This window comes from Drosophila obscura, unplaced genomic scaffold (genome assembly GCF_018151105.1).
Source record: "Drosophila obscura isolate BZ-5 IFL unplaced genomic scaffold, ASM1815110v1 contig_179, whole genome shotgun sequence".
NCBI classification, from domain to species: domain Eukaryota; kingdom Metazoa; phylum Arthropoda; class Insecta; order Diptera; family Drosophilidae; genus Drosophila; species Drosophila obscura.
This window is the reverse complement of record NW_024542766.1, coordinates 334,317-359,615: the sequence shown is the minus strand read 5'-3', so window position 1 is coordinate 359,615 and position 25,299 is coordinate 334,317. Positions and strand designations below refer to the sequence as shown.

At 41.5% G+C, this 25,299-nt stretch overlaps 2 protein-coding genes and 1 long non-coding RNA gene across 6 annotated transcripts; 2 read left to right on the top strand and 1 right to left on the bottom strand.

The window, feature by feature from the left end:
* Positions 1-669: 669 nt before the first annotated feature.
* Positions 670-25,223, bottom strand: LOC111074158. Of its 2 annotated transcripts, XR_002607792.2 has the most exons (5): positions 24,951-25,223; positions 18,937-19,036; positions 4,566-4,665; positions 1,240-1,342; positions 670-1,182 (listed from the first exon to the last, which is right to left on the bottom strand). It is a non-coding gene; the product is annotated as an uncharacterized LOC111074158 (long non-coding RNA). The 2 variants fall into 2 exon arrangements; XR_002607791.2 differs by lacking the exons at positions 18,937-19,036; positions 24,951-25,223 and adding an exon at positions 5,564-5,804 and having other exon boundaries at positions 671-1,182.
* LOC111074155 (sodium/potassium-transporting ATPase subunit beta-2) lies at positions 3,613-11,265 on the top strand. 3 transcript variants are annotated; one of them, XM_022366830.2, is made up of 7 exons: positions 5,808-5,985; positions 7,179-7,417; positions 9,118-9,258; positions 9,321-9,440; positions 9,498-9,790; positions 9,854-10,022; positions 10,079-11,265. In XM_022366830.2, exons 2-7 carry the CDS (start codon positions 7,276-7,278, stop codon positions 10,180-10,182), a joined length of 969 nt encoding a protein of 322 aa, XP_022222522.1. In that variant the 5' UTR covers positions 5,808-5,985; positions 7,179-7,275; the 3' UTR covers positions 10,183-11,265. The 3 variants fall into 3 exon arrangements, with proteins under 3 accessions (XP_022222520.1, XP_022222522.1, XP_022222523.1); XM_022366828.2 differs by lacking the exons at positions 5,808-5,985; positions 7,179-7,417 and adding an exon at positions 3,613-4,018; XM_022366831.2 differs by lacking the exon at positions 5,808-5,985 and having other exon boundaries at positions 7,084-7,417.
* LOC111074157 (sodium/potassium-transporting ATPase subunit beta-1) lies at positions 14,702-24,775 on the top strand. The gene is made up of 4 exons (XM_022366832.2): positions 14,702-15,389; positions 22,915-23,172; positions 23,235-23,494; positions 23,558-24,775. Exons 1-4 carry the CDS (start codon positions 15,257-15,259, stop codon positions 23,834-23,836), a joined length of 930 nt encoding a protein of 309 aa, XP_022222524.2. The 5' UTR covers positions 14,702-15,256; the 3' UTR covers positions 23,837-24,775.
* Positions 25,224-25,299: the final 76 nt, after the last annotated feature.

The following is a 25,299-nucleotide window of genomic DNA, read 5'->3' as shown; positions in this document are numbered from 1 at the left end:
TAGTTCCAGCAGTGGCCGTCAGTATTTTTGGGGGCGCCACTGAGGAACCGAAAAACATTTTGCACATGTCCGATAAATGTCTAAAACATGTCCGACAATGTGTTTTTTGCTGAATCTTTTTTTGTGGCCCGACTGGGACGTGCAGCGGTTTCCTGTGAGCGGGGGAATATCCTTGATTTTATGGAGTCCTTGCCAAGGATCAAGGACATCAAGGATCAAAATATTTAATTTTCTCGGACATTTTCCCCACTCATACTTGTTTACTTTTCTCCGCCATTTCTCGTCAGATCTGGCCATGCTATACCTTTTTGTGATTGGCAGGATGTCCCCGGCCGCATCAAGTACACTAAGAATATTGACTTGAAATCGCTATAGCTCCTCCATTCCTCATCCGATCTGAACGTGCAACACCTTCTTGTGATCGGGGTAACATCCGTTAACTAATGGAGTCCTAATTAAGGATCAAAGTTATTTTCCCCAGTCATATATACCTTGTTTTCTCTGTTATTTGTGGGTCGATCAGAACATGCCATGGCTTTTTGTGATCGGGAGAACATCCTTGCATGAGTCCTTACTAAGGCTAACCCACACCCCAAAAGATACTTTAAGTGGAATACTTTTATTGTACAAAAATCTAACCCTAGCAAATAAATATAAATCTAACTTAATATAATGTTAATTTCAATGAAATTTTTGCTCGTCCTTGAAGCGCCTTTCGGCGATAATGTCCTTGTGCGGATCTTCGACCAGGAACATAAGCTGAAACTCTACGGACAGCAGAGTTCAGAGGTCAGTGTCTTCATTGTACGCTGAGACGGAAGCCATCGCTCACTGGTAATTCAGCATGCTCCGGTTGAATGGTACACCTTCGCCAGCAGCGGATAGTAGACGTCTCCGAATACGCCCAGATCGAGCCTGGCCGCCAGCGAATTGATGTCGCACTTGTTGTCATTAAAATAGGTCAGTATAGCTCAAATTTTGTGGGGACTATCAAAACCCAACATCACGATTTAGTGGCTGTAGAGCTGTGCAAGACTTAGTCGGTGAGGCCTGCCCGCAAAAGATCCTTGGGATATGATACTGCATCCGATGACGGTCCACCTCCATCCTTTGGCAGCTGTGCGACATTCTCGAGGGAAGGTTTTATGCAGCTAACCAATGGTTATTTCGTTGAAGAAAAATCTGTGAAAAAACATCTCTGAAAATTAAAAAATTCCAATACTATTATCAGGTTCTTACGGATAGTCGTGGTGTGGCATAGCTTTAAATATTCTAAGGCGCAGGATGGGGAGTCGGACTGCGCCAGTCTGGAATCCTATTTGACGCCAAACATGTGTATATACTTGAAAGAAAAAAGATTTTACGATATTATTATATGTACTCATGTGCTTATTTAAATAACATTTAAAAAAAAAAATGAAAACGCGCTTTCAAAATCATTTTTTTACTATGTAAATATACCTTAGGGACCTATATAGATCCCAGTATCAACGCTTTAACTATCCTCTAAGAAATTCAAAAAAATACATTTCCTTTTTTCAATCTTTATACCTTTGATATCGTAGAAATTATTGGTAAGTTGTTAGTAAATTAGTTAATGATGAAATCAATTCTATACTCAGCAGTGGCTGAACAAGCAAATGCCTGAAGATGGGTCGGATAATATGCGAAAATCACATTGGTTTGTGATTATCGCTCTGGTGGCCGTAATAGTCATCATAATCATTATCATAATCATCGTAATGATAATCGGAGTAGTCAAATATGAGAGCGCAACAAAGAGCACCCCTATCGTAGTTACTTTCACAGCTCCTATTTCAAGCTGGGATAAACCTGGTGGCGGTATTGCTTTACCTAATGTTCCTCAATCTGGCCCTGGTGCCGGTCCTGGTGCCGGTCCTGGTGCCGGTCCTGGCGCCGATTCTGATCTCGGCCCTGCTGGTATTCCGAAACCAGGCGTTGGTCTTCATGATTAAACTCTACATAAGACACATAAGATGGCATGTTGGTTGTCATCCTCATTGCTCAGCGAGAAGATTGTGCCCTCCGCTCCGAGCGCTAGAAGATTCTTTGTTGACCAGGCGATGCTATTTTCAAGAAAAAGTGACCGGCGTCCATATTTATTTTCTGCAATAAAAAGACACTAGATGGAAGTCTTCATAAATTTCGCCCACTTGTCAAACTAGGAACTATGGGAACTTTTTGGTTTCGTTGGCTTCAGATAGAGGGCAACCGTTTTACTTTTAACCTTTAACTGCAAAAAACGAGGTTTTCTAGCGATGTTTGCCAACAGTTCAACTACTACTACTTTGCATTGAGTATCAGCACATTCTAATGGCACTGGCCAAAACTACCTGTTGTCTTATGATCGGAATGCTCGATTTTTGCTAGTGGACCTTTGCTTTTGCTTCAACACATTCCTTGGAAACAAGAAAGTATGGTGTAGTAGAGAAGCGGCGACCTGACGTAACCGTAATTGCAAAATCACTTTTGCATGTACATATATACATATATATCGTCCCCTAGTACACTCTCCTGTCCGTGGATTAAACAAAGTCGCCGTAGCAGCCGAGTGTGCAGTGGGCGTACAACAGGAAATTACCCATTTGTGAGGCACTTTGAGATCGTTAATCTGAATACATCCTAAGCCCGAATATAAGAGAATTTCCAGCCGGCATTTCCAGCTGCATACAACTAACAAACAAATTTATAATACAATCAATACAAATGCAAATGCATTTTCAATCAATTTAAATGGCCTCACTGTGACGTCTGTGGGAAAATTGAAATTGAAAACCGAATTCAGATAGGCAGGAAATCGGTCACAGATTCAAAAAAGATCAACAATGGAAGAAACTGGAAGTTTGTGAAGAAAAGAAGCCCGATTGGAGCCAAGAGAATAACCTGCCGGTTATTATTAAAAGATTTAAGGAGTATTTGCTGGTAATAGTCAGGGAACGGATCTTCACTTTTTTCATAAGTTAATTTAATTAAAAACTGAAATTAAGGGGAAAAAATAAAGGACACTAATAACTAAGACGATCTGAAATAATACAAGAATTGTAGAAATTCCTGCAGGAAATCTGGCAAATCTTGTGGATCCAAAGATCCGAGCGACACCGACGCTGTGAAACAATAGGAGAAATAGTAGTATTAGTGTGAAAGGAAATAATATTTTATCCAGCAATTAGTGAAGATGAGCCGGGCGGTTTGTCAGGCAGCCAGTGCATGTGCGAGTACATGATAGAAGTACATTATATACCATGACGCCGTCTTCCAATTCAATTAAGTGGAAATTGTGTCACGCGCCGCCCACTGTGAGATCCAGAATCGTCTTCTTCGATGGCTTAGAAGTGGCACTGTCTTGGGATGGCATGGCAGATGCTCGGGATGCTCGGATTCTCACTTTTTAATGAATTCCGGGACCGGCACACAGTTTCACTTTAGCCACACAGCACAGATTTCTCCACACAAGCCCCCCACCCCACCCACATACACACGGCCACGCACACAGGCAATCAGAGAACAGAACATAATATTTGATTAAGAACGACACTTTCTGATACTCGTATTATTTTTTGTGTGTTCCAGAAACGATGGACACACAGTACAGATCAGTGTCGCGAGGCACGCAACGGTGTCAACTTGGCGTGCAGCGCAAAACCCACAGTGTCCGTGCCGATCCCCAATCCAACTCCACATCCACATTCAAACCAATACCCAAACCGCAACCGACCTCGCACCGGAGCCAGAAACAGAAGCAGAATCCGAGTCTCCATCAGAACCAGGAGCATATCCAGACCCATCTATAGGTCCCCGAACCGATCCCGATTCTCTGCTGAGCTGAGGAAGCGACAACTTGCATCGGAAAGAATGCCGACCATCACAGAGGATTGCATCGATGGATTCCAGCAGTATTATTCGCGGCCACCGGAACGTCCCAAGAAGAAGTCCCTGAAGGAGATGGTCTACGACTCCAATGATAACTCCTACTTCGGGCGCACGATCGATAGCTGGGGTAAGTCCGAGCTACGGATCCGTCGGATCTCAGCTCTATATCCATTACGTAACTGCCCCTCAGCCACCGTACACTTAAGTCGGGGTCTGGATATATGGCAGTACGGATTTAATCAAAAGAAATCTCTTTTGTTGTCGCATTAGCGCGTACAAATACACATTCAGAATTCCATGTCAGACCTGAACACAGAGATATATCCACTTAATCCGCCACAGCTTTATCGCTATGCTTCTGCATCTGTGAGTCCGTTTTTTATTGCCTGCCCAATGACATTTCGTTGGCCCCACCATTGGGTTCCACTGGATTGTGTGTGCTGTTCAGTTCTGCTATGTTCCATAGAGCGCTACTTGTTCAGCATATCGGTCAATTATGCCATTATGCAATCAGTCTATGACCCCAGCTATGTTCTACAGAGCAATCTCTTGGACAAATTAAGTCCGATAGAGGCTGTCACCTGCTGTTTGGCTTCGACCCCCAAAATGACTACACTATGCATCGAGGTACTTTCCTTAGGAATTTGGAATTGAATTGTATGTATTGGGCTTACCTGCATGCCATTCGTCCCCGAATCCGGCCTTCCTCTTTGTCTACCCTGTGTTGAGCACTCAAATGCTGCCATTGATGGCTTCCTTCCTGGCAATTCCATTCTGAAATAGAGATGAAAGAGCAAATGAGACTAAAATATTTATGCTTAAATGTGAGAGAGTGGAATGTTGAATAGTTCGTTCGACATTATTTTGGAAAAAAACGTCCTAAAGCTAAGCAGTTCATCCCCAAACTCTCTAAGTTCTCTTCCCCTAGAACCCACCCCTGCGTTGAAAGCAACCCCCAGGTCGCAGTGGAAACTTAAGCCAACTTCTTTGAGTTTAACGCAAATTTGTTGACTGTTTTTTGTTTGTCCTGATTTGGTTATTTTTCCCCGCCTTTAGTTAGTTAGTTAACAGCCCTGGTTTTGTTTCTTCGATTGTATCGTATGTCCTGTGACTGCTTTCGAAAACTGGTTTAGTCCCCTGTTTGGCCAACGAATCTAGCTCAAAGGCATACACACCGATACACACGCACACAGTCAAAATTATATGTGCCTGTGTATTGATCGGGAACCGGTCGGGTTGTGTTGTTTGTTTTCGTATTCCAACGAACTGAAGGCTCAAACGATCGTTTAATTGTTGTAGCAGTTCAGGCATCAGTACAGCGAGGCAGAGTGAGATACGACTGAATGTTGCACTGAAAGAAACCCAAACTAACTTAATCGGATTCACTCTGCCTCGTCATTATGCCTGCCTGAATGTGGAAATCTGGGCATGGGATTTCTCTCGGTGTGACCATGAGCAATGTGCACTAAATGTGCATCAAACGCCACTAATCACCCACTGCCGCGCCTAATTAAAGCAAGTGCAGGCAGAAACATTTATTTCCACGACAATTACAGAACCCCGAGTGACTCTGAGTCTTAGTCCGCGTCCCAGAACAATGCAATGCAATGCAACCCAATCTCAGTCCAAAAAACCCAACCCAACCCCAAGTCGGAAACCCCATTCCGCTTACCGCAATGCAATCCACACGAATGAGAAATGCCGCCAAAAGCGTTTTCCACTCAAAACAAACTCGGTTCTCTCCCAGAGTGCGCAACCTGAAAAGAGAAAGAGAGAGGGAGAGAGAGCTGAGTGGTGGTTGCTGCTCAGAAACCCGGACAAAATATGAAATAAGCCCAGCCAAAAACTGACTCAAGCCAAGTCTGTTGTTTGATATTGACAGACTTTCGAGTTTGGGCTACAGTCTGGATTGGTTTTGAGCGGCGACTAAACGTGCGACGGCAGACTGGAAAATACGAGTCGGGTCGAGTCGAGTATTATAACCGAAATATTCAAGATACAAATAAACACCACCTCGCGGAGTTCTTGGTCGGGGTGTTAGTTGGGTGGTTCTTCGAAGTGCTTGGAAACAGGGTTTGCGGTGCAGTGCGTGAAGTGCGTAGAGTTTTTATAATAGAAAAATATCGCAAGATATTATAAAACCATAAAAATATCCATAAAATGCTCGAAATTTTGTCACGCCCGAAACGCTGACACCCACACGCACAACGCTCACACACACTCTCGCATATAGAAGAGAGTACGAATTAAAGAAAAATGAAGAAAAATATCTCTGGGTTTTAGGAGTCTTTCGAGGTTCCGTTCCCAAGAAGAACGAGCGAACGCTCTGGTGTGGCTTCAAAAAGGTGTGGTTGTTTGTTGTATGTGGCCTGTAAGCGCTAAGAGCACAGCTACTTAAGAGATACAAACTACACTCCACTCAGAAATATATTACGCGTAAGTGAGTTGTGCCAGAGTGTTTGTGTGCCAGTGTGTATCTGTGTGTGCATTTGGCAAGAGCAAGCAGTTGCAGATCGGATGCAAAAATAAGTAGAGACACATATGTATGTCACAAGAGAGCAGACATGCAGCCGAGATACAATACTTTCGTATCTGCCAGTTTGCCAATGCCGGGTCAAAGCCAATGCGGCATTGGAAGCACCACAAAGAGCAACAGGCACACGGAACTGTGTTCCGTCTGTGGACTGCATAACACCCGCCTTGCCTCTCCTCCTCTCTGTCCTACTCTCGCACAAGGCATCTGGCGGATTCACCAACTCGTTTGTTTACGACTGGAGGAGGCTCGTCCCCTAATCGACTGCGAGTGGTGCCTGCCTCGTGTTGTGGCAAGGAAAACCGAAAAAACGCGCCAAAGACCACTACAAGGCGAGAGAGGGAAAACGGCTAAAAGAAAAGTGAAGCAAAAAAAAGGGAAGAGAGAGATGAAATACCGAGAGTGAGATGCAGAGCGGAAGAGAGTAAGGTGGGGTGGTGGTGGCAGTGAGAGGCCCCAAAGTGTTTGGAAAAGAGCCACCAAACGTGTCATCCGCATCTGCGAATACCAAAGCTTATGTACATACATATGTGCCAGTGCCAGTGGAAAAGGAAAAATGAATAAAATAGTGTATATGGCAAAAAAAAAATTCTGAAAATGATTTTCAAAATATTTGCAATGTTACAGAACAGTCTGCGTGCATAAGGCTGCGGCTAAAGAACCAAAAGTGCGGTACAAAAACAGATCCAAAGATCCAATCAAAAATCCTGTACTTCCCTAAAGTATTCTCATAATTTTATTGTTATCCCCCTAGATTCGAAATATCGACAGAGTGCATAAAAAAAAAATATTTACTTAAGTAAATCACCGAACCAAAATAAAAAAAACATCTATAAATTAAATAACAAATCATGTCAAAGCCACAACCAATGTCAAAGTCCTTTACGGACGAGGATCTGGCCAACATACGTAAGCCCAGACCTTTTCATCTGGGTCAGTTCTTATATAACTCTGAAACGGGCACAGTAATGAACAGAGATCGTGCATCATGGGGTAAGTTATATGGTTATATAGTGTTTTTAAGGTTTACTCGTAATTCTTAGATGGATTTTGTAGTAGGTTTCCAAAGGGGTAATTACTTATTTGCTCGAGTCTCAGTCATAGAACAGGCAAACGTGATTATTTTGGATCTACTTTGCGTCAAGTATTGGGGCACTACAATCATAAATCACTAGCCAGACCTATACATTACCTATACACACTGTCGGGGGATAACGGACAGCTTAATTCCTCCATCCGCTCTATAGAGCTTTCACTGTACGAGTGTACCTACAATACTTCGTCTTCCCAAGTGGAATGGTTTACATTTTCGTTGAAAATTATTTTAATTACACACGTTCCATTAGACCTTTTTGTGGGTGGGTGGAGCTGACACACTTTGAGGAGTGACGAGAGTTGCACTTGACGTGCAAATCCGTTAGAGGAAGTTGCTAGCCAAATTAATATGATATCTTTACATAGTACATACATATGTACATACATATGTAGAAGTGTTCACAAATGAGGTCGAGCTATGCAATGGAACACTTGGGAACCTGCATCTTATTTCAGTGGCTGAGTCCCTCTGGCAATTGCCGCTACTTAAGCAGTTGGATATAGTACATGTTTTCATCTTTCAATTGGATGCAAAGGTCCACGGGTGGGGTCGCCAAAAGTCTGAATATTGGCATTTAAAAAGATATTCTTGGCAAGCCCAAGGCCCTCGCTATATATAGACCAGTGTGTGCAATGCAATTATGCTGAAATGGGCATGCCGAAAGCCAGAAAGAAAATGCAAATAACCAAAATATAGTACAGGAAATACTGTAAAATATTTAATACATATTATAATTATGTCTTTGCCCTGAGTTGTCTCTTTGGAAAAAAGCAAGATTATGGCAGAAAATCTTTTCGAAAAATTCAGCGTTTCTTTTGAGCTCTCTATCCCACTGTGTTATTTTACAGTTTTCTAAAACATTAAATTTTTATTTATTATTTATTTTTTTGTATTATTATTATTATTTATTATTATACCCCAAATATTCATGTTAATCTTGGCTTTAATTCTCTCTATCTCTTTCTTCTTCTGTGTGTTCTCTTTGTTCGAGTTTGGCCCACTCTCCCAACTCTTTCTCTATTTGGTCAAATACCTGACACTTGCTGGCCAACTTCTTCGTGGGGTTGAGGTTATGTCGGCAGCACTCCGCTCTTCAGATGCACAGACACATCTGTACTCGAAGAGCGATCACTCAGCACACTCACTCAACACTCACACATACCCGTGTCTAATTGATTTCTCTTGAGTGTGTTTCCGACTCATTAAGCGATGCTCTTAAGAAATTATAAGAGTCCAAAATACAATCCAAAACATATGCAAGTACGAGTAGGTACATATATATTATTGTATTTGGATGATTCAGAGAAATCCGACGAGAGTCGGCGTCAGTCTGCCGCTTTCCACGAACTTGAGTAGTTGGGTTTCCGATTCCTCAGTTTTGTTTATATCTGAGTAATGCCGGCTGCCTGGGTGCCTGCTTACTGCCCTTCCATGTGTCCCGTCGATTAATTAGACGGTTAACCCATCGTTGACCGTCGACAACTTTCAAGTGATTAATTCAATTAGCTCAATTGAGAGTCAGAGTCTCTGGGGTTTTCTCTCTCTCAGCTCAGTGTTTCTTTAATTGTAATCTAATAAGTAATTTCTTCTTCAACAGCCAAGATTGGAATATTCTATTTGGCCTTCTATGGAGTGCTCGCCGCCCTGGTGGCCATCTGCATGTGGGCCTTTTTCCAGACCCTTGATCCTCGCATCCCCAAATGGACCTTGGACGAATCACTGATCGGCACAAATCCAGGTGAGTTGTACCCTTAAATCGTCCCCAAAATTTGGATGTATTTATATTATATATTCATTTAGGTCTCGGCTTTCGTCCCTTGCCGCCGATGGATAATGTGGAGAGCACTTTGATCTGGTACAAGGGAACACAGCATGAGAACTACAAACATTGGACAGACTCCCTGGATGACTTCTTGGCTGGTAACATAAAGTGGTCCATGACATATAAACACTTCTAATACTTTCTTAATATTATAGTTTACAAAGTGCCTGGGCTGACCCCTGGTCGCGGTCAGAATATCTACAACTGCGACTACAACCAGCCGCCGCCAAAGGGTCAGGTGTGCGATGTGGATATCAAGTCGTGGACTCCTTGCACAAAGGAGAACAACTACAGCTATCATAAGAGTGCCCCATGCATCTTCCTTAAGTTGAACAAGATCTATGGTTGGATACCGGAGTACTACAATGACTCCAAGGACCTGCCCGAGTCGATGCCACTGAGCCTCAAGACATACATCGGCGAGGTCGAGAAAACTCAACCGCACAAGGTAAAGGAACAGAGAAAGGAAAAATCATAGATCAAATTACTTATAGTCAAATTTTCCCACCAGCTCAACACGATCTGGGTATCGTGCGAGGGCGAGAACCCTGCCGATCAGGAGAACATTGGAGCTGTCAACTACCTGCCCGTTCGGGGCTTCCCCGGCTACTTCTATCCCTACCAGAACTCCGAGGGATATCTGAGTCCTCTGGTGGCAGTTCACTTCCAGCGCCCAAGGCGTAAGTACTTTTAGACCGCTTTGAAGATCGAAGAGTATATTTTGGTCCCCTCTTAGGTGGCATCATCATCAATGTGGAGTGCAAGGCCTGGGCCCGCAACATTATTCACGATCGCAAGGAGAGGATCGGTTCGGTGCACTATGAGCTGCTGATTGACTAATATGGGATCAATCAGATAGATGTTGTGAACTATTATATGTAGGCCTAAGAGTGAAGAGAAGCACATAACGGCAATCAAGAACCTATGACACCAAATCTATGAACGTTGCTAAATTAATTGTGAAACAGTCCCACGCGAAACAAGAACATTTTTTTAATATATATAACTATTTACTAATGTGTAGTCACCTTTACACGATATTTTGAAATTCGAAAACAACAAAAATAGACTCTGTCACAAGTAAAGTAAACTCATTAGATATCACAATTTACTAAATCCGAATCTCTTCTTATACAGAAAGTATATAGACATAAAAAATATATATACACACATGTATGTGTATGTATATTTAGCGAGAATTTAGTGTACCACCTAAGAGATAAATTCAATGATAATGAGCAATTTTTTGCATTACAAAACAAAATGATGATGAGTTTCATAATAGTTTACAAAACTGAATGCCGAAATGGGGAAAGAGTCCGTACAAACAAATGGGAAACACCATTATTATTATAAAAATACATAATAATAATAACGAAGGCTGGCCAAGTATAAATCTCATTTAGCGATGTTCCCAAAACGAATGCGACAAAAATCAAATTCAAACTGCCATTTCAATAAAAATTTACCATTTCTGGCAAAGAGATAAATACATAACCCTTTTAGATATTTAAATTTATAATGAATATACATATAGAAAATGAATCTTTATTAACTACACCGACAAATCCTTTGGACCACTATAATATACTACTATACATTTACTCGCAACCACTACAGACCAATTTTGTGAACCAAATGATTGTTTTAATATTAATTATGTAGCTTCAGTGTAGATCATATTTTTAGAGAAATCTTAAAACCCCTTGCCACCCATCTAACATCACATGCAAAACAAAGAAACGTTTAGGAATTGATATTGTGCAACAGAAGAAAAAGAGAAACAGAAACAGAATTTAATTGTAAGTTTTATTATTATCTATCAACAAAAAGAGAACTGCCGACAGCGGCTAAGTATATGACTCGAAACACTTTCACAACTCGATTTCAATAAAATTCAATGAATAAATAGAGAAACCCAAAGATAAACTGTGGAATTTGAAAGGGCATGTCAACAAGTCTCAGATTGTAATAGAACACATCCATTGTTACCATTGTTATACATTGTTATACAGCGTTACCAAAATGTACGATCTAGAAGTAGTACATCAGCATTAAGGAGCAGAGCGTGTAAACCCATGGTTAGATACCACTTAACTTATCCCAAGATTAGGCAGGTCCATCTATCTGGAACAAGTCTCTTTCCAGACTGGTACTCAGGCCTAGTATATGTATTTCTACCTCCCCGTCATATGGCATACATTGGGTTTACGTAACCGTAATCGTTTGCCCGGAGGTGATAAGATAGCAAATGCTTCAAGGCACGAGAACAGTTGATAAAACAAAATCACTGCAATCTCTGCCGTCACCCCGAGAGACTGGTCAGATACCATTCGGATGGCCAGTTGACAAAAAAAAAACTGAAAAAGCCAGATTGATACGCTTTCACCCATGCATACGTAGATACATACATACAAGTACATAAATATATGTGTATAGAGAGACACATTTATTGAGAACTTATCGGGCCGATTCGGCCAATTGCGTCATTGGAAATCATTAACAGAATTTTACTGCTGGTGCTGTTTGCTTTTTGATATATTGTTTATTTTTAAATTGCCAGGCGAAAGGTTTACTTTTGCATTTGTGCTAATCAATTAGGGGTACAAACTCATCAACGCGGTGAACGAACACCACTAGAACACCATAGAAAGGGACAGAGATTCAATCAAATGTTGAACGCACTCGAAGTGTACTCGAGCGAATATCAATATTTGGCTGTTAAAATCGCCAGATGAGACAATGTTTCAAGAGCCGATCGCCCGGATTCTTGCCTGTTAACAGGTTTGCACTGGTACCGGAACCCGGCACCGCAGGTATTAATCAAAGTGCTAAACGAACCTGCAGATAGTTGAAATATATTGTCAATGATGATGGTTAATAGATAGCCCAGTAAGAAGTCAAAGCCATACAGATTAATGTTTTAAGTTCTTTCATTTGATATTGTTGGTAACGACAGCAGAATTTATTACTCAGACGGTAGAGGTTTCTTAAAATACTCTGAAGTGATTTGCTGGCAGACAAATCACAGTTTCCACATTGACGTAACAGCATTTGTAGTTTTGTGGCTTTTGTTTCAATGATTCAACAACAATATCGGCGAAATCATTTTAAATTTGTATTCAGTGACGTCTAGAGCGAGCGAGCCATTATGCTTGATCGCTTTTGTGTTCAGCGAGTATAATCAATGGATCTAGACACATGCATTTACATATGTATCTATGTATGTTTAGATGTATGTATCTATCTGGGGGTATATTTTAGCAACCATCTAATTGAGAGCTAATTGGCTACAGAGGATTGTCCCCTCTCAATAGAGTACAGACTGCAAAGAATGACAGAAATAATTCGCTAATGACAGGAATCAAAACTCATCTATAATGAGGAAGCTGGATGGGATTGAAAGATCTCTGTGCACACTGAGGCTTGCACACACACACCCACACACTCAGGAGTCACAGCTGGAAAAATCACAAACACTTCAGTTCAGACCAGATAAACTGGTTTGCCAGACACACATTTACATACATACATATATATGTACACTTTACCCCGTGGAGCCATAGCAATAAATATCTTCTGGTCTCTGTTTGCTGTAATTATCATTTGCTTAATTTAGAGTTCAAATTCAAGTTGAGGTTCCAGTACAACAAGCGAATTTCTTTCATTCAAGGAGGATAAGCTGAGATTGGATATAACCAGACATAACCGACCTGTTGGAGATTATATGCAGGACATAACTAACAAGCAGTTGAATTGGCTTATTCATAGGGAATATGTACATATATCTAAATAAGACCGAAGTTGCTGCTACCATTATGGGCTTTCATCTTATCTATTGCTGATTAGCGTTCTCCTTCCATCTAACTGTCTAATAGGGTTCACCTCTCCCAAGCTGACAACTCAATAAACTGGGAAATGCGACTTACAATTGTTGCACCTAATAATGTGCTGTGCCGACATGTTTTATGTACTCGTACTCGTGAGTACCAGGGTTTGGAGGGGGATAAAAGTCGTTGTCAAGTGTAATTTAATCAATTTATGATGATTACAAAGGGCTCCAGATACGGGGAGGGGGTGACAAGTATCCATCGAGAACAATGCCAAGGATACATTCAGGGGGTCTGTTCTGGAGTTGTAGGGGGTAGGAAATGCTCGTTTATGGGGATTAATCAACTCAAAAGTGCCATGTCAAAAAGCTACTCGTATTAATGAATTTTATAATGATGATTGAGGAACAACTGAATAAGCAGCACAGCACTGACTGAGAGTTTTCCTAGTGGGTTTCCATGGAAAATTCCTAACTGGCAGAAAAAAACGATCCTAAAATTGAGTTTTGATGCAATAGTAGTAGAAATCACCATCGACAGTAACTGTACATTAAGCATAATGGAGGAATAAGCACTCCCCCCCCCCTTCCCACTCTCCGAAAGCACAACTCTGCGAGAATCGTGGAGCAAATGTACTCAACTCTCCGCGCATGTCACAGTCGCGCAGCGAGAGAGAGGCAAGACAGAGGGAGAGCGTGTAGCTCTCGGATTAGTGTGTGTGTGCGTGAGTATTATTCTTTGTGCTTTCTATTTTAATATTTACAAAGATGCCGTTTGTAATAGACGACTACAGGGGCGCATTGCATTGGTTGAGCGATTAGTGGCACCGCTTGGCATTTATGGCACCCCGCTGCATAGAGATCCGCTCATGGCAATTACCCCCTCAAACGTGTTGTTGTCTGGCCACTGTCTGCACTCAATCATTTATTCTATTTGGGGGGCCACATTTCGGAGGAGACGAGAGAGAGTTAGCGTACCGTACCGTTGGCAAGGTAAAGCACCCACACTGGCACACTCAAATAATCTGACAGTAACCATCCACCCACCACACCAAACCACTCCTCTACTCGGGAAGCTTTTGCTTGCCTTTTCTATGTTGTTGCTTGGCAAAGTGTCGAAAACATTCAACAGCTGTCAGCGTACACTGAAAGAAAGTTTAGCAGAACAGTCGCTGGGAGAATGGCTCCGATTTGATCCTTGGCCACAATGGGATTCGAACGCTTCCAAATTTAGTCTGGGATATTTTTGGACAAAAGAAAAGTTCGTAATTCGAGCTCCTAATCTTAATCATTTTCTAAAGATAAAATTCGTTCAGTAATGTTACTGTTATTGTTACATCAGGTTCTCTCAGTGTTATCGCCACTCTTATCTTGAAGCTTTTTGTTGGGGTCTGTTCCCGCTGTGCTGTGTGTGCTTGGTGGTGGTGGCAGAGCGTGAGCGAGAGAGCCCCACATGAGCGAGCGAGAGTGTTGGAGCAAGTAAAAAGCAAAGTAAAGACCAGCGTCGGCTGCGTTCAGTCGGTGGCATTCATTTGGTGATCTTACCTCGAGAGCGCAACACGCATACGCATTCGCACCGAGGCAGTGGCAGCAGTCGACAGCCGAGAACCAAACTTCAAGTTCCGAATCCATCATCAAACACCCAATAACTTCTGCTGTGTGCTCGTATCACTCTCTGCCCCCCTTCGTGTTTGTGTGTTTCTGTGTTAAGGCTTTTCCTTGTCAATTTTAAAACAATTTTGAAAAGTGAACCCGAATATAATTGCATAATTAAAGAATTTTTCGAATATATCACAGAGTGCTGCGTGTGCGAAAAAAATACAACACAGAATATACAAAAATATATAAAGTATTGCCAGACTGCTGAATCATCAGTAATATATATATAGTACTCACATAAAAACGTACATATATTGAAATCAGTTTTCGTAGCCTTCACGAACCTCACGCCGTCCACGTCATCAACAAAAAAGAATTAAAATTCAAATTTTGTAAGCATTTTTAAGAGGAGAAGAAACTATAAACGAACGAGTATATAGAATAACTGTAAACAAAAGCCAGGAAAGAGAGCAGAGCAGAGCAACGATGTCGAAAAAAAACGGAAAGGTTGAAAAAGTCGAATATGAATTCTATCAGCCCGCGAAGAAGCGAACATTCGGACAAATGCTATACGATCCCCAGGAGGGAACCTTCTTTGGGCGAACCGGCAAAAGTTGGGGTAAGCAGAAAGCAAAAAAGTGATATATGTATGTACATATTGTATGTGAAATCAAAGGAAATCAGGAATATCAAGAGAAGTGTGGAGCAAAAACCCTTTTTGGGATCACGATCTAACCCCTTTGGCTATTCTAACATTTCAAAGTCCGCACATTTTTCATTAATATACGAATCATCCCATCCCATCCGATCCCATCCCTCCTCCCTGTACAATCTGCATGAGTTGTCCGCATCGCCTCGACTCTGTACATAGAAACAAAAATGCGATGCGCTGCGATTGTTTATATGTACGAATATGTATATAATGAGCACACATGTCAGTCATTTGGTTATGGAATCCCACTATATAGCTAGAAGAGTAATATGTACAATGTACATACATACATATATGACAATACTCTGTATGTTTGTATGTAATCGCTTATCAGTTCATTTGGCGAGTCATTTTGTGGTAGACGATACGACACAAAATAGTAGAGAAAAACTGCCTATGGAAATCTCCATTTCGGATGCGGCAGAGAAACGTATTTAGTAAATGTTTAAGCATATAAAACCAGATAAAAAATTAGGATATCTAAGCTGTTGCCTTGATAAAGCTAGCAATCATGCACTGACTTTTATTTGAGAATAATTTATTTTGTTATTTCGGTTTATACCCAGAAAAAATACTAATTCGACTCACACAAGCAACATTTTGCTACGTGATTGTGGCGGCGGCACAGCAACAACCAGATCTGTTGGTTTATAATTTAAATTTGGGAAACATTTTAAATTGCTTAATTCTGAATACGAGTATTCGTTTCACATTAAATTGTATTTAATATAGGTTCATTCTTTTATGCTTTACCATGGAAATGATTTCTAGTACTTTTGGAAGATTTTGTGGCTATGTCTGAATGCTCTAGAGTTTGTTCTCTTATATTAAAAATCAGATCTTTCATCTATCCCATTTTCTATTGTTATGCATGTATTGTACTTACATTCATTTTACTCTCAGGGATATTTCTTTGTTAGACTTCTTTATATATAAATATTAAGATTTAGAGCTTTTTTATTTCGTTTCCCATTCTTTCACTTAAGCTGTAATTACAGTGAAAGCTGCCTAGTGCGGACATCTTTGGTTTGAGTATTTTTTTTTTCTGTTCTGTTCGCTAAGAAATTTTTTACTGTAATACTTATTTCAATTTAGCTTAGTTTTCCCTGCTTTACCTCCCACATAGCAGCACAGCGAAGCATATTTTAACGATAATGCAAATTCTTGCCATTCGAAATGGACACGGACACACGTCTACTAAAGAGCGAGCGAGAGAACGAACGGTAAAGATATAGTACGAGTATGAGCGAGGGCATGTAGAGAGAGGAGAGTGTGGAACGGTACCCCGCCGTCTGGTCTGAGTGGCTTTTGTGGATGCTTTTTGTCGCCTATAATATTTGCCTTTTATAATATGTAAGACCTGTAAACAAATTCAAGGTTCTCCCGCCTATACGGCAGATGTCTCTCTTTACGAGCAACGAAACCAAACCGATATTTCCGCTGTAAAATATTAAAATGCAATATTGATAATATTCGTATGCATTCGTACATTCCCTTGCAAATGGGTATCATCGTAGCACGTACATATGTTTGTAAGTGGCCGACGACACCTCGATTCAGCAGTTCGAAAATTTATATCAGAGTTTCTCCAATGGCAAATGCGAATACGTTCTCTTGACGTCATATATTTGCTTTTAATTAACTTGGCCAAGTTTTCAGTAAATTGATTTGTTATTTGTTTACCAAACAGAGCCCCCGTTTTAATGGAGTCCCCTAAAAGCTCTAATTACTCTTGATATTCATTCTTGAAATGTCGAACATAATCCTTACATTCTGAGCCATTTTGAGTAGTTTGTCAGCAACCCTAGACGAGACACACCTGTGCCGTGGAGTATTTGCAGTTGTACATATTGTAGTACATATGTAAAATTGTCTGTTCTGTTCCGCTAATGTCTGCCATTAAATCGGGTTCATGGTGCGTGTCCTTTCATACTCGTATTCCACCTGTTTCGGTCTGTTCGGACATCAGAATATAAATTTTTGGCATGTGCAATGGCCTTAATGAACGGCTAATGGAATGGCAACTGTCGAAAGCAACGCAATGGTCACGGGCTCCCACTGGGCGAGTGTTATCTACAGAAACTATCTTAAATTATCTATTCAAACTGATCAAATAAAAGGTAAGCCCCAGAACGGAAAACCCATAAATATTCCGTCAGTTAATTTACAATGGCTGAAAATTAATTTTATTTAAGCCTGATTCCAAATTAAAGTCAAAAGCATTGAAGGGGACGCTTCGCTAAGTTTTGATGTCCATTAATTAACGCAATGAGAATTTGTTGTTTAGCTTCGGGTTTGTTTTTTGTAGTTTTTGTATTTATGTTTTTTTTTTTGGGAGAGCGATCTTGCTGTGGAACCGGTTAATCTGGTTTTTGTTTGTTTTTGGAAATGCTTTCGCTTCGTTACACATTTCGGTTCTATCGTTCATATGTACATATAAAACTCAGACATCATACATGTGTATATACTCGTACATATATATTTTTTAACTGTGCTGTATGTTGGTAGTCGATTAAGAAACTCATTTGATTTGCTTTGCTGATCAGTGCAACCGCAATACCACTGCCACTACCACTGCCCTGGCCAGTTTGTAAATCAGGCTCAAACCGGTTCGAACCGCATTTCACCGGTTGCATCGTATTTCCCTTTTAATCTGTAAATCCCCCATCCCCCCACCTGCCTTGGCACACGCCCCATCTATATTCTACAGCCCCGACTGTCCCACTGTCCCGCTAACATTGACAGTCGCTAACTAATTGTCACGATAGCGACAAAGTCAGCACCAAAGCGCACATTTCATTACAATTAACCCACAGGAAGTTAGTCTAATTTGCGTACAAATGTCGAACCCAATTCCAATTTATCTTTGCAGTTTTTAAATCTACTCAAATTCCGAGTAAAACTTGTACGTACGTGTGGTTTCAATCTATTCTTATCTAATTAATTGCAGGGTATTCAAATTTATAGTTCTAATTGGTCTTCACCAGGAAGAGATTTATTCTCTTCAAAATTATCCTATTCGCCTGAAAAAGATAGATAGGGTAGCAAAATAATTTTCAGATTTTACCTTTCAGAACTTTTCCGACCAAGGAAGTGGCTCGTTGAATTAAACTGTTCCCCAAGTGATATTTATTACCTCTCTCTCTTTATTTATCCGAGTATACTATATTTCGCCCACCTGATTCTGTGATCCACTGTACTATTTCGCGTCCGAGCAAACGAGAGTCGGGGTTCTTCACTTAACTGGGGGCCCCGTAATCATTTTGTATTCATATTTCTCATGACTTGAGCCAAGTGTTGTTCCAACACAATAATATTTGTATACTTTTCAGGAAAATTCATAGAAAATGATAGCCAACGATTTTCCCTAATCATATGTATGTATGTATGTCATGTATCATATGTAGATGTTTTAATAGATCTATGTGTTAGATCAATGGGTGTTAGTACTCACGTCGATATCATTCAGCACTCTCCACTCATTTCAACAGCTCTCTTCCATTCCATTCCATTTATTTGTTTAGCTTATTAAGCTTATTTGTGTATTCTTTTTGCTGCAATAAAATAATAAATTAGCAGAAATAAACATGCATTTAAATACCATATTTCTTAATAGTATAACACTCGCATAAACGTCTGTACATATTCATAAAACCCAGCATAATTATGTCCCAAGCGATAGAAAGTTTTGTTCGCATAGAGGAAATAGTTTTGTTTGCTGTTTTTTTTTTTTTTTTTTGAGTGGTAAAGGGGATCTGCAAGTCTACAACAAAGTCCCAGACACAGCGACAGATATCAATGACCAATTTGTTTCGAACCACCGAACAAAATGACAAAAAAATGAGCCAAACTTTGGTTTGGCGGGGGGATTGGAGGAGAGAGTTTGGTAGGTGCCCCGACCCCACCCGCATTATATCAAGGATATAATCAGCAAACTAAACGTTTGACGGGGGGGTTAGGGGTGCGCTCTCTATGGTAACATGTGAAATTAATTCACTTAAAATGCCGCAAAGTATGCCATAGGCCCTAAGCACATACGCACATACACCCAGAAGAAGGAAAGAGTCCTCTGTGTGTGTGTTTGTGTGTCTAGGACGATGACGCATGCGACAAAGGGTGCGGCGAACCCTAACAAACAGAGCGGCGCCAATGCGTCGGACGACACGCTCTCCATTTGGGATATCGCAGAGGGGTTTCCCTGTTCCCTCAAACAACAATCTGGCGCTGGATATCCTCGTCTGGTTTTCTGGTCCTTGCTCCTGCTCCCTGTCCGCTGTTCGATGTTCCCTGGGTAATGAATATAATGATGACAGGACACCAACAAGTTGCATCGTTTCGTCGTTAATTCTTTTATTTTCCTTCCTTACGTTTTTCTTCCCTTTGCTTTGGCTCTGCCTCTGCCCCATTTTGTGGCGTCATAATTGTTGCTTCCTTCAAGAGCTTTGTTTTTCCCCTGAGAAGTGAAGTAAGCCTCGAAGAAAAACTGAGATTCGTGGTGGAGATTTATATGCATTTCCATTGAGAAGTTTATACATTTCCCGGGAGTTGTAGCAGGACTTTCCGACTTTCCGGCCAAGAGTACACCACAAAACCACATTAACAACCGTTAAACATCCTGCTTATGGCCGGTGTATGCGCAAAAACCGCTAACTGGTGTCCTGGGTTTCCTGTGGCCATATGTGCGTCCCACACGAAACTAAATTATTAACATTGGCGTGGCCTTGAGGGTCTACTTGGATGACCAAAGCGCCACTACCAGGACGAGGACCACAACGAGGACGAAGCTATCAATCCTGGGTCATGCTAACTTTCTAGCATTTCACTTTGGGAGTGGAAATGGGCTGGGAGTGGCCCTACCCCTACGCTCCCTCTATATAGGTCACGGGCTCTTTAAGTTTGTTTACCGCATCAACGGACAGACGGACAGATAGCCAGGCGAACACCGGACACAAGGATAAGGGCAGAGTCTCCACAGGCCAAGAGCTGCCTTCGTCCGTCCTCTCACTGATTGTCGAGGAGTGTTATTATTAAAACTTGGTCAATGGCGACTGGTTGCACAATGAATCCAAGGAGGAGGAGGAGGAGGAGCAAAAGCAGCAGCAGCAGGTTTCCTCTTGATGAATCGTATTTACTGTTATGCATAGAGGAGAATCTGATACATTTTCCCCTCTCAACATCTTTGACTGACTTTTATGTAAAAGTTGAATAAGTTTGGCGCCATACTAATGGGGGTTCCTGGGTCTCCCATGGGAGTGATGGGATGTGGATTCTCCTTTGGCTACTTTTGATCAATTTTCAATTTCGTTTGAGTTTTTTGTACTTCCTAATATTCCAATTTTGAGTTTAAGGCTAATTTTAGCTAGGTAGCTGACCTCTTTAGCCACATCGCACATTATTCTCTGCTTTACTCGTGCAAACATCTCTAGATGTATCTGTAGAACTCAAGTTTATTTTCGTTTTGGTCTGCGAAGAGTCAAAAACGAAATGTATTTCAAGGCAAGACAGATAGTGGCAGTGGCATATGCTAAAATCGGACACATCGCGTGGCATTCAAATTGGTTAGAAATGTGTATGTACAACACATTTGAAATTTGAATTTTTAATTTTGTTTAAATTTGCCAAGTGCAAAGGGGAAAAATACATTAAATATTAATTCAATTCCCCCTTACAAAAATAACCCGCGATTAATCTAATTTTTTACGATGTGTCCATTAATGCAGTGGAAAACCCCGCGGGAGAAATCAACTCCATCTGTGCCATAAAATGAGCAAACAAATTTCTACAAACGTCATGTTCCTATTTGGTTTCGAATATGGGTGTATGTGTAGAATAGTAGACACATATGTATATGTGGGTTCTACCTACAAATCCATCATTAAGGAGTTATCAAATGCAGGTTCTATAATCAAGTTTATCGATTTATAATGTTGAGGGTTTGGGCCCTGCGCTTCCCTTCCCTTATTGATACGAAGACATAAGAATGTTTTTGGGGACTCTACTGCTACTGCTGGCTGCTACTGCCATTGCTATTGCTACTGCCTGACTGCTGCTGTCATGTAATCGTAAGCATGTAGTAGACAAGAATTCATTATATGTACATTGGATATTGGTTACCAGAGCCACGGGGCGTACGTCGTCTCGCCCCACCTTCGTGGTCACCAGGCGGCGGTGGTTGTGGTGGTTGATTCGCTGGCGTCATACCTCCCCAACCTAGTCGATTGTCAGTCTCTGGGTCTCTGCTGTGGTCATTGCCAAACTTATTTCCTTGTACTTGAACACAGCCACATTATTTCTAGAATTCAACTTGGCAACAGGCAGGCAGGAAAGAACCATTTGCCTTTTGGCGGGCAGCGTCTGAAAGTTTGATGAGCGAAGAATTGAAAACTCAAATATGGGGAAAAGTCGTTAGCAAAGCGACGGTGAAGGCCATCTATCGATTGATTACCTATTGATAGGCCTTCCAATTGGGCTGTTCAAGCAGGTGCTGCTCAATGATGATGATGACGATGATGAGGGAAATGACAGATGGACAGACAGCTAAGGGGAGTCCCATACCAATTCCCATACCCATACCAAAATGTAATCGTTGCAAGTCGAGTAACGGTCAGGCGGCCAGGTCCAGGTCCAGGTCGTGCATTGTATTCGATATTCATTCATACGATTCATTTGTTTGGGCATTTGAGTGTTCATTCTCGTTTTGAGTCTGTCATGTCGCTCTGCTCTGTGCTGTCAGTTTCGGTTTGGTTCGTCCAATGTTGCCCGCTTATTTATGCAATAGCTGTGAGGCATGGGGTCTAAGTTTCGGGCTGGGTCTCGGATCCGATCCCAGCTCCCGGGTCCGGTGTCCGAAGCGAGAGCCCAAGCGAAAGTAACAAACAGCCCGCAATACAACATGCGAGTTTCCATCCATCCATCTACTGAATTCTCGCTGAGTCGTCAATGTTAATGACATTGAAATACAGAGCACATACGCCAGCGGAACGACGCTCCCATATTCCATTCCATTTGCTATTCAGTCCGTCCCGTCCCTGTCCCGTCCCAGACTTTCTGTTTGTGTTTGCTGCTGCTGCAACAGTCGTAAGCATTCGATTAGCTGCGTGCTGTTCTGTTTGGATTGCATAAAGCCCACCCCTCAGACAATAACCCACATCCACCATCCCCACATACATACCCATACACATCCCCGACACTCACTATTCACTCGCATCCCCAAATGGCCCCCATTTCCGTGAATGACAAAAACAATCAAGAACGTGTCAATGCGAATCTGCATAGTTACACGGAGTAGATTGCACAAGTGTCGTCTCGTCTCGTCTCTTGAAGGTACAAACATAAGATGATATATATTTCCTTATTAAACCCTCGTATACATGTATCTCTCTGTCTCTGTCTCTGACTCTATATCTATCTCTCTCTCTCTCTGTGTTTACAGGTCAACTGATGCTGTTCTATGGAATCTTCTATATTGTTTTGGCCGCCTTGTTCACCATCTGCATGCAGGGTCTGTTGTCCACCATCAGCGACACAGAGCCCAAGTGGCAGCTGAAGCAATCCCTGATAGGCACCAATCCCGGACTGGGTTTCCGCCCACTGAGCGAACAAACCGAACGTGGATCGGTCATTGAGTTTGATGGCAAGAAGCCAGCCGAGAGTGACTACTGGATCGAGTTGATGGATGACTTCTTGATAGGTGAGGATGCAATACTAAATCAAAGGGGACATTTAAACAGTTAACAACTCTTTATCTTACAGACTACAATCACACTGAGGGGCGGGAGATGAAGCATTGTAGCTTTGGACAGACCCGCAACCCAACCGATGTCTGTGTGGTGAATACGGAACTGTTTGGTGCCTGCTCAAAGTCCAATAACTATGGCTACAAGACCAACGAGCCCTGCATATTCCTCAAGTTGAACAAGATCTTTGGCTGGGTGCCAGAGGTGTATGATGCTCCCCAAAAGGATATGCCGGAGGATCTTGTAAAGCTCATTACCAACACTAGTCAAGAGGAGGTAACTATCACGCTGACTTACATACGCATAATCTGTTGGATACTAATTAATCGCGTATTTTAGCGGAAGCAAATCTGGGTTAGCTGCAATGGACATCTGGGCAAGGATAAGGAGAACTTCCAGAACATCAGCTACTATCCCAGCCAGGGATTCCCCAGCTTCTACTATCCCTACCTCAATCAGCCTGGCTATCTGAGTCCCTTGGTCGCCGTGCAGTTCCACTCCCCACCCAAGGGCCAGATGTTGGACGTGGAGTGTCGTGCCTGGGCCAAGAATGTCATCTACAGCGGCAGTGCCCGCGATCGCATGGGCTCGGTGACCTTCCAGATTGTCGTGGAGTAAGGCCACGAAACCCGTCGTCACCCAGAAACTGTCGCCAACTTGTGATCGCAACCACAAACACTAGCCATATGCAGGGGGCGAGGATATGGCATCCGCATCAACGGAAGACCAACTACCATCTACCATCTACAATCCACCTAATTACAAGAGATCCAAAAACACACCCACACAGAAGATAGAAGATATATATATATGCATATGGAGACAGCTAGCGACGCCCGTTTTGAATCGTATTGTATATATTTATATGACGAAAAGAAAGAGTTCTGCGAGCGTCAATTGAAATAGAAATTGTGGCCACGCAACGCGAATGGCAAGGAAATGAAAGGAAGAAAGGCCGATGCGATATGGATATGGAATGCATAATGAAAATCTTTAAATGAAAGTTCAAACCGTACACACACGCAATTGTTGTTATAGCTTGTCGGCTTGTCTACTGCTATAGTGTTATTATTATTAATATTTATCTATTATTTTATTATGAATTCTTGTAATTACGATCATTACCTTCTGTCAGTTGTATTTAGTTTGTATTTATAAATGTTATACCATGCCCAAGAACTCGCTTGTTTTCTCCTCACTTTGCTAAACGGGGCCCACTCCCCGTTGAAATCTGTACAAAGAAGTAACTAAATAAATTTTAATTGTTAAATCTTATGTAAATCATGGAACCGAATCTTTCCATGTTTACCTAAATCTAATGATTATTTCGTTTTACGAACTGAAAAAGTATTCAAGAGCTTTGCCACCATAGTGCAAACCAAGAAATTCCAGCCATATTCAAGCGCGATTGCTACACACCATGAAATTTCAAGCAAAACATTTGTATCATTTATCTAATAAGATTTTTCGAAATTACTACTGGCGACTATCGCACGAGTCGACAAAATGAAATGAAATTAAGCAAATTATGTTTTTGTGTTGCAAATAATTAACGAATAAAGATAGAAAAGAAACGCGAGTATTTGTCTGGCAGTGGCGGTTCCAATAGGTGTATCCCGCAAGATACGTATTGCAATTTGCATTATTTATATTACGGATCTACTAGGTCAAAATATAGCAGTCGTCTCTGGATAATAAATGACAAATCAAAGAATTTACAAATTTCACGTACCTTTTCAAAGTCCATTTCATTTTGAAGGCACTGTAAGCGCTGCGATACGAGCTACTGATTGCTGTGGCTGGGATTGCATTGACAGCGGTGACAGACGGATATGTAGGAAGAATCATTAAAGGTAACATCTTCTCCGCGTGGATATCCGGCAGAATCAGATACGATAAGAGACGCAAACGTATCTATAGAGGAGAACGTCAAGCTGTCTAAATCCCAGGCTATCGGATTTCAGGATAAACCTGCAATTGAAGAATATGTGTTAGCGTTTAAATTTTGTACAGTTTAAATGTCTGATGTTGGTCTGATCCATAGGCTCCTGCACCAAAATATAGCGGGAAGATGCACGCCA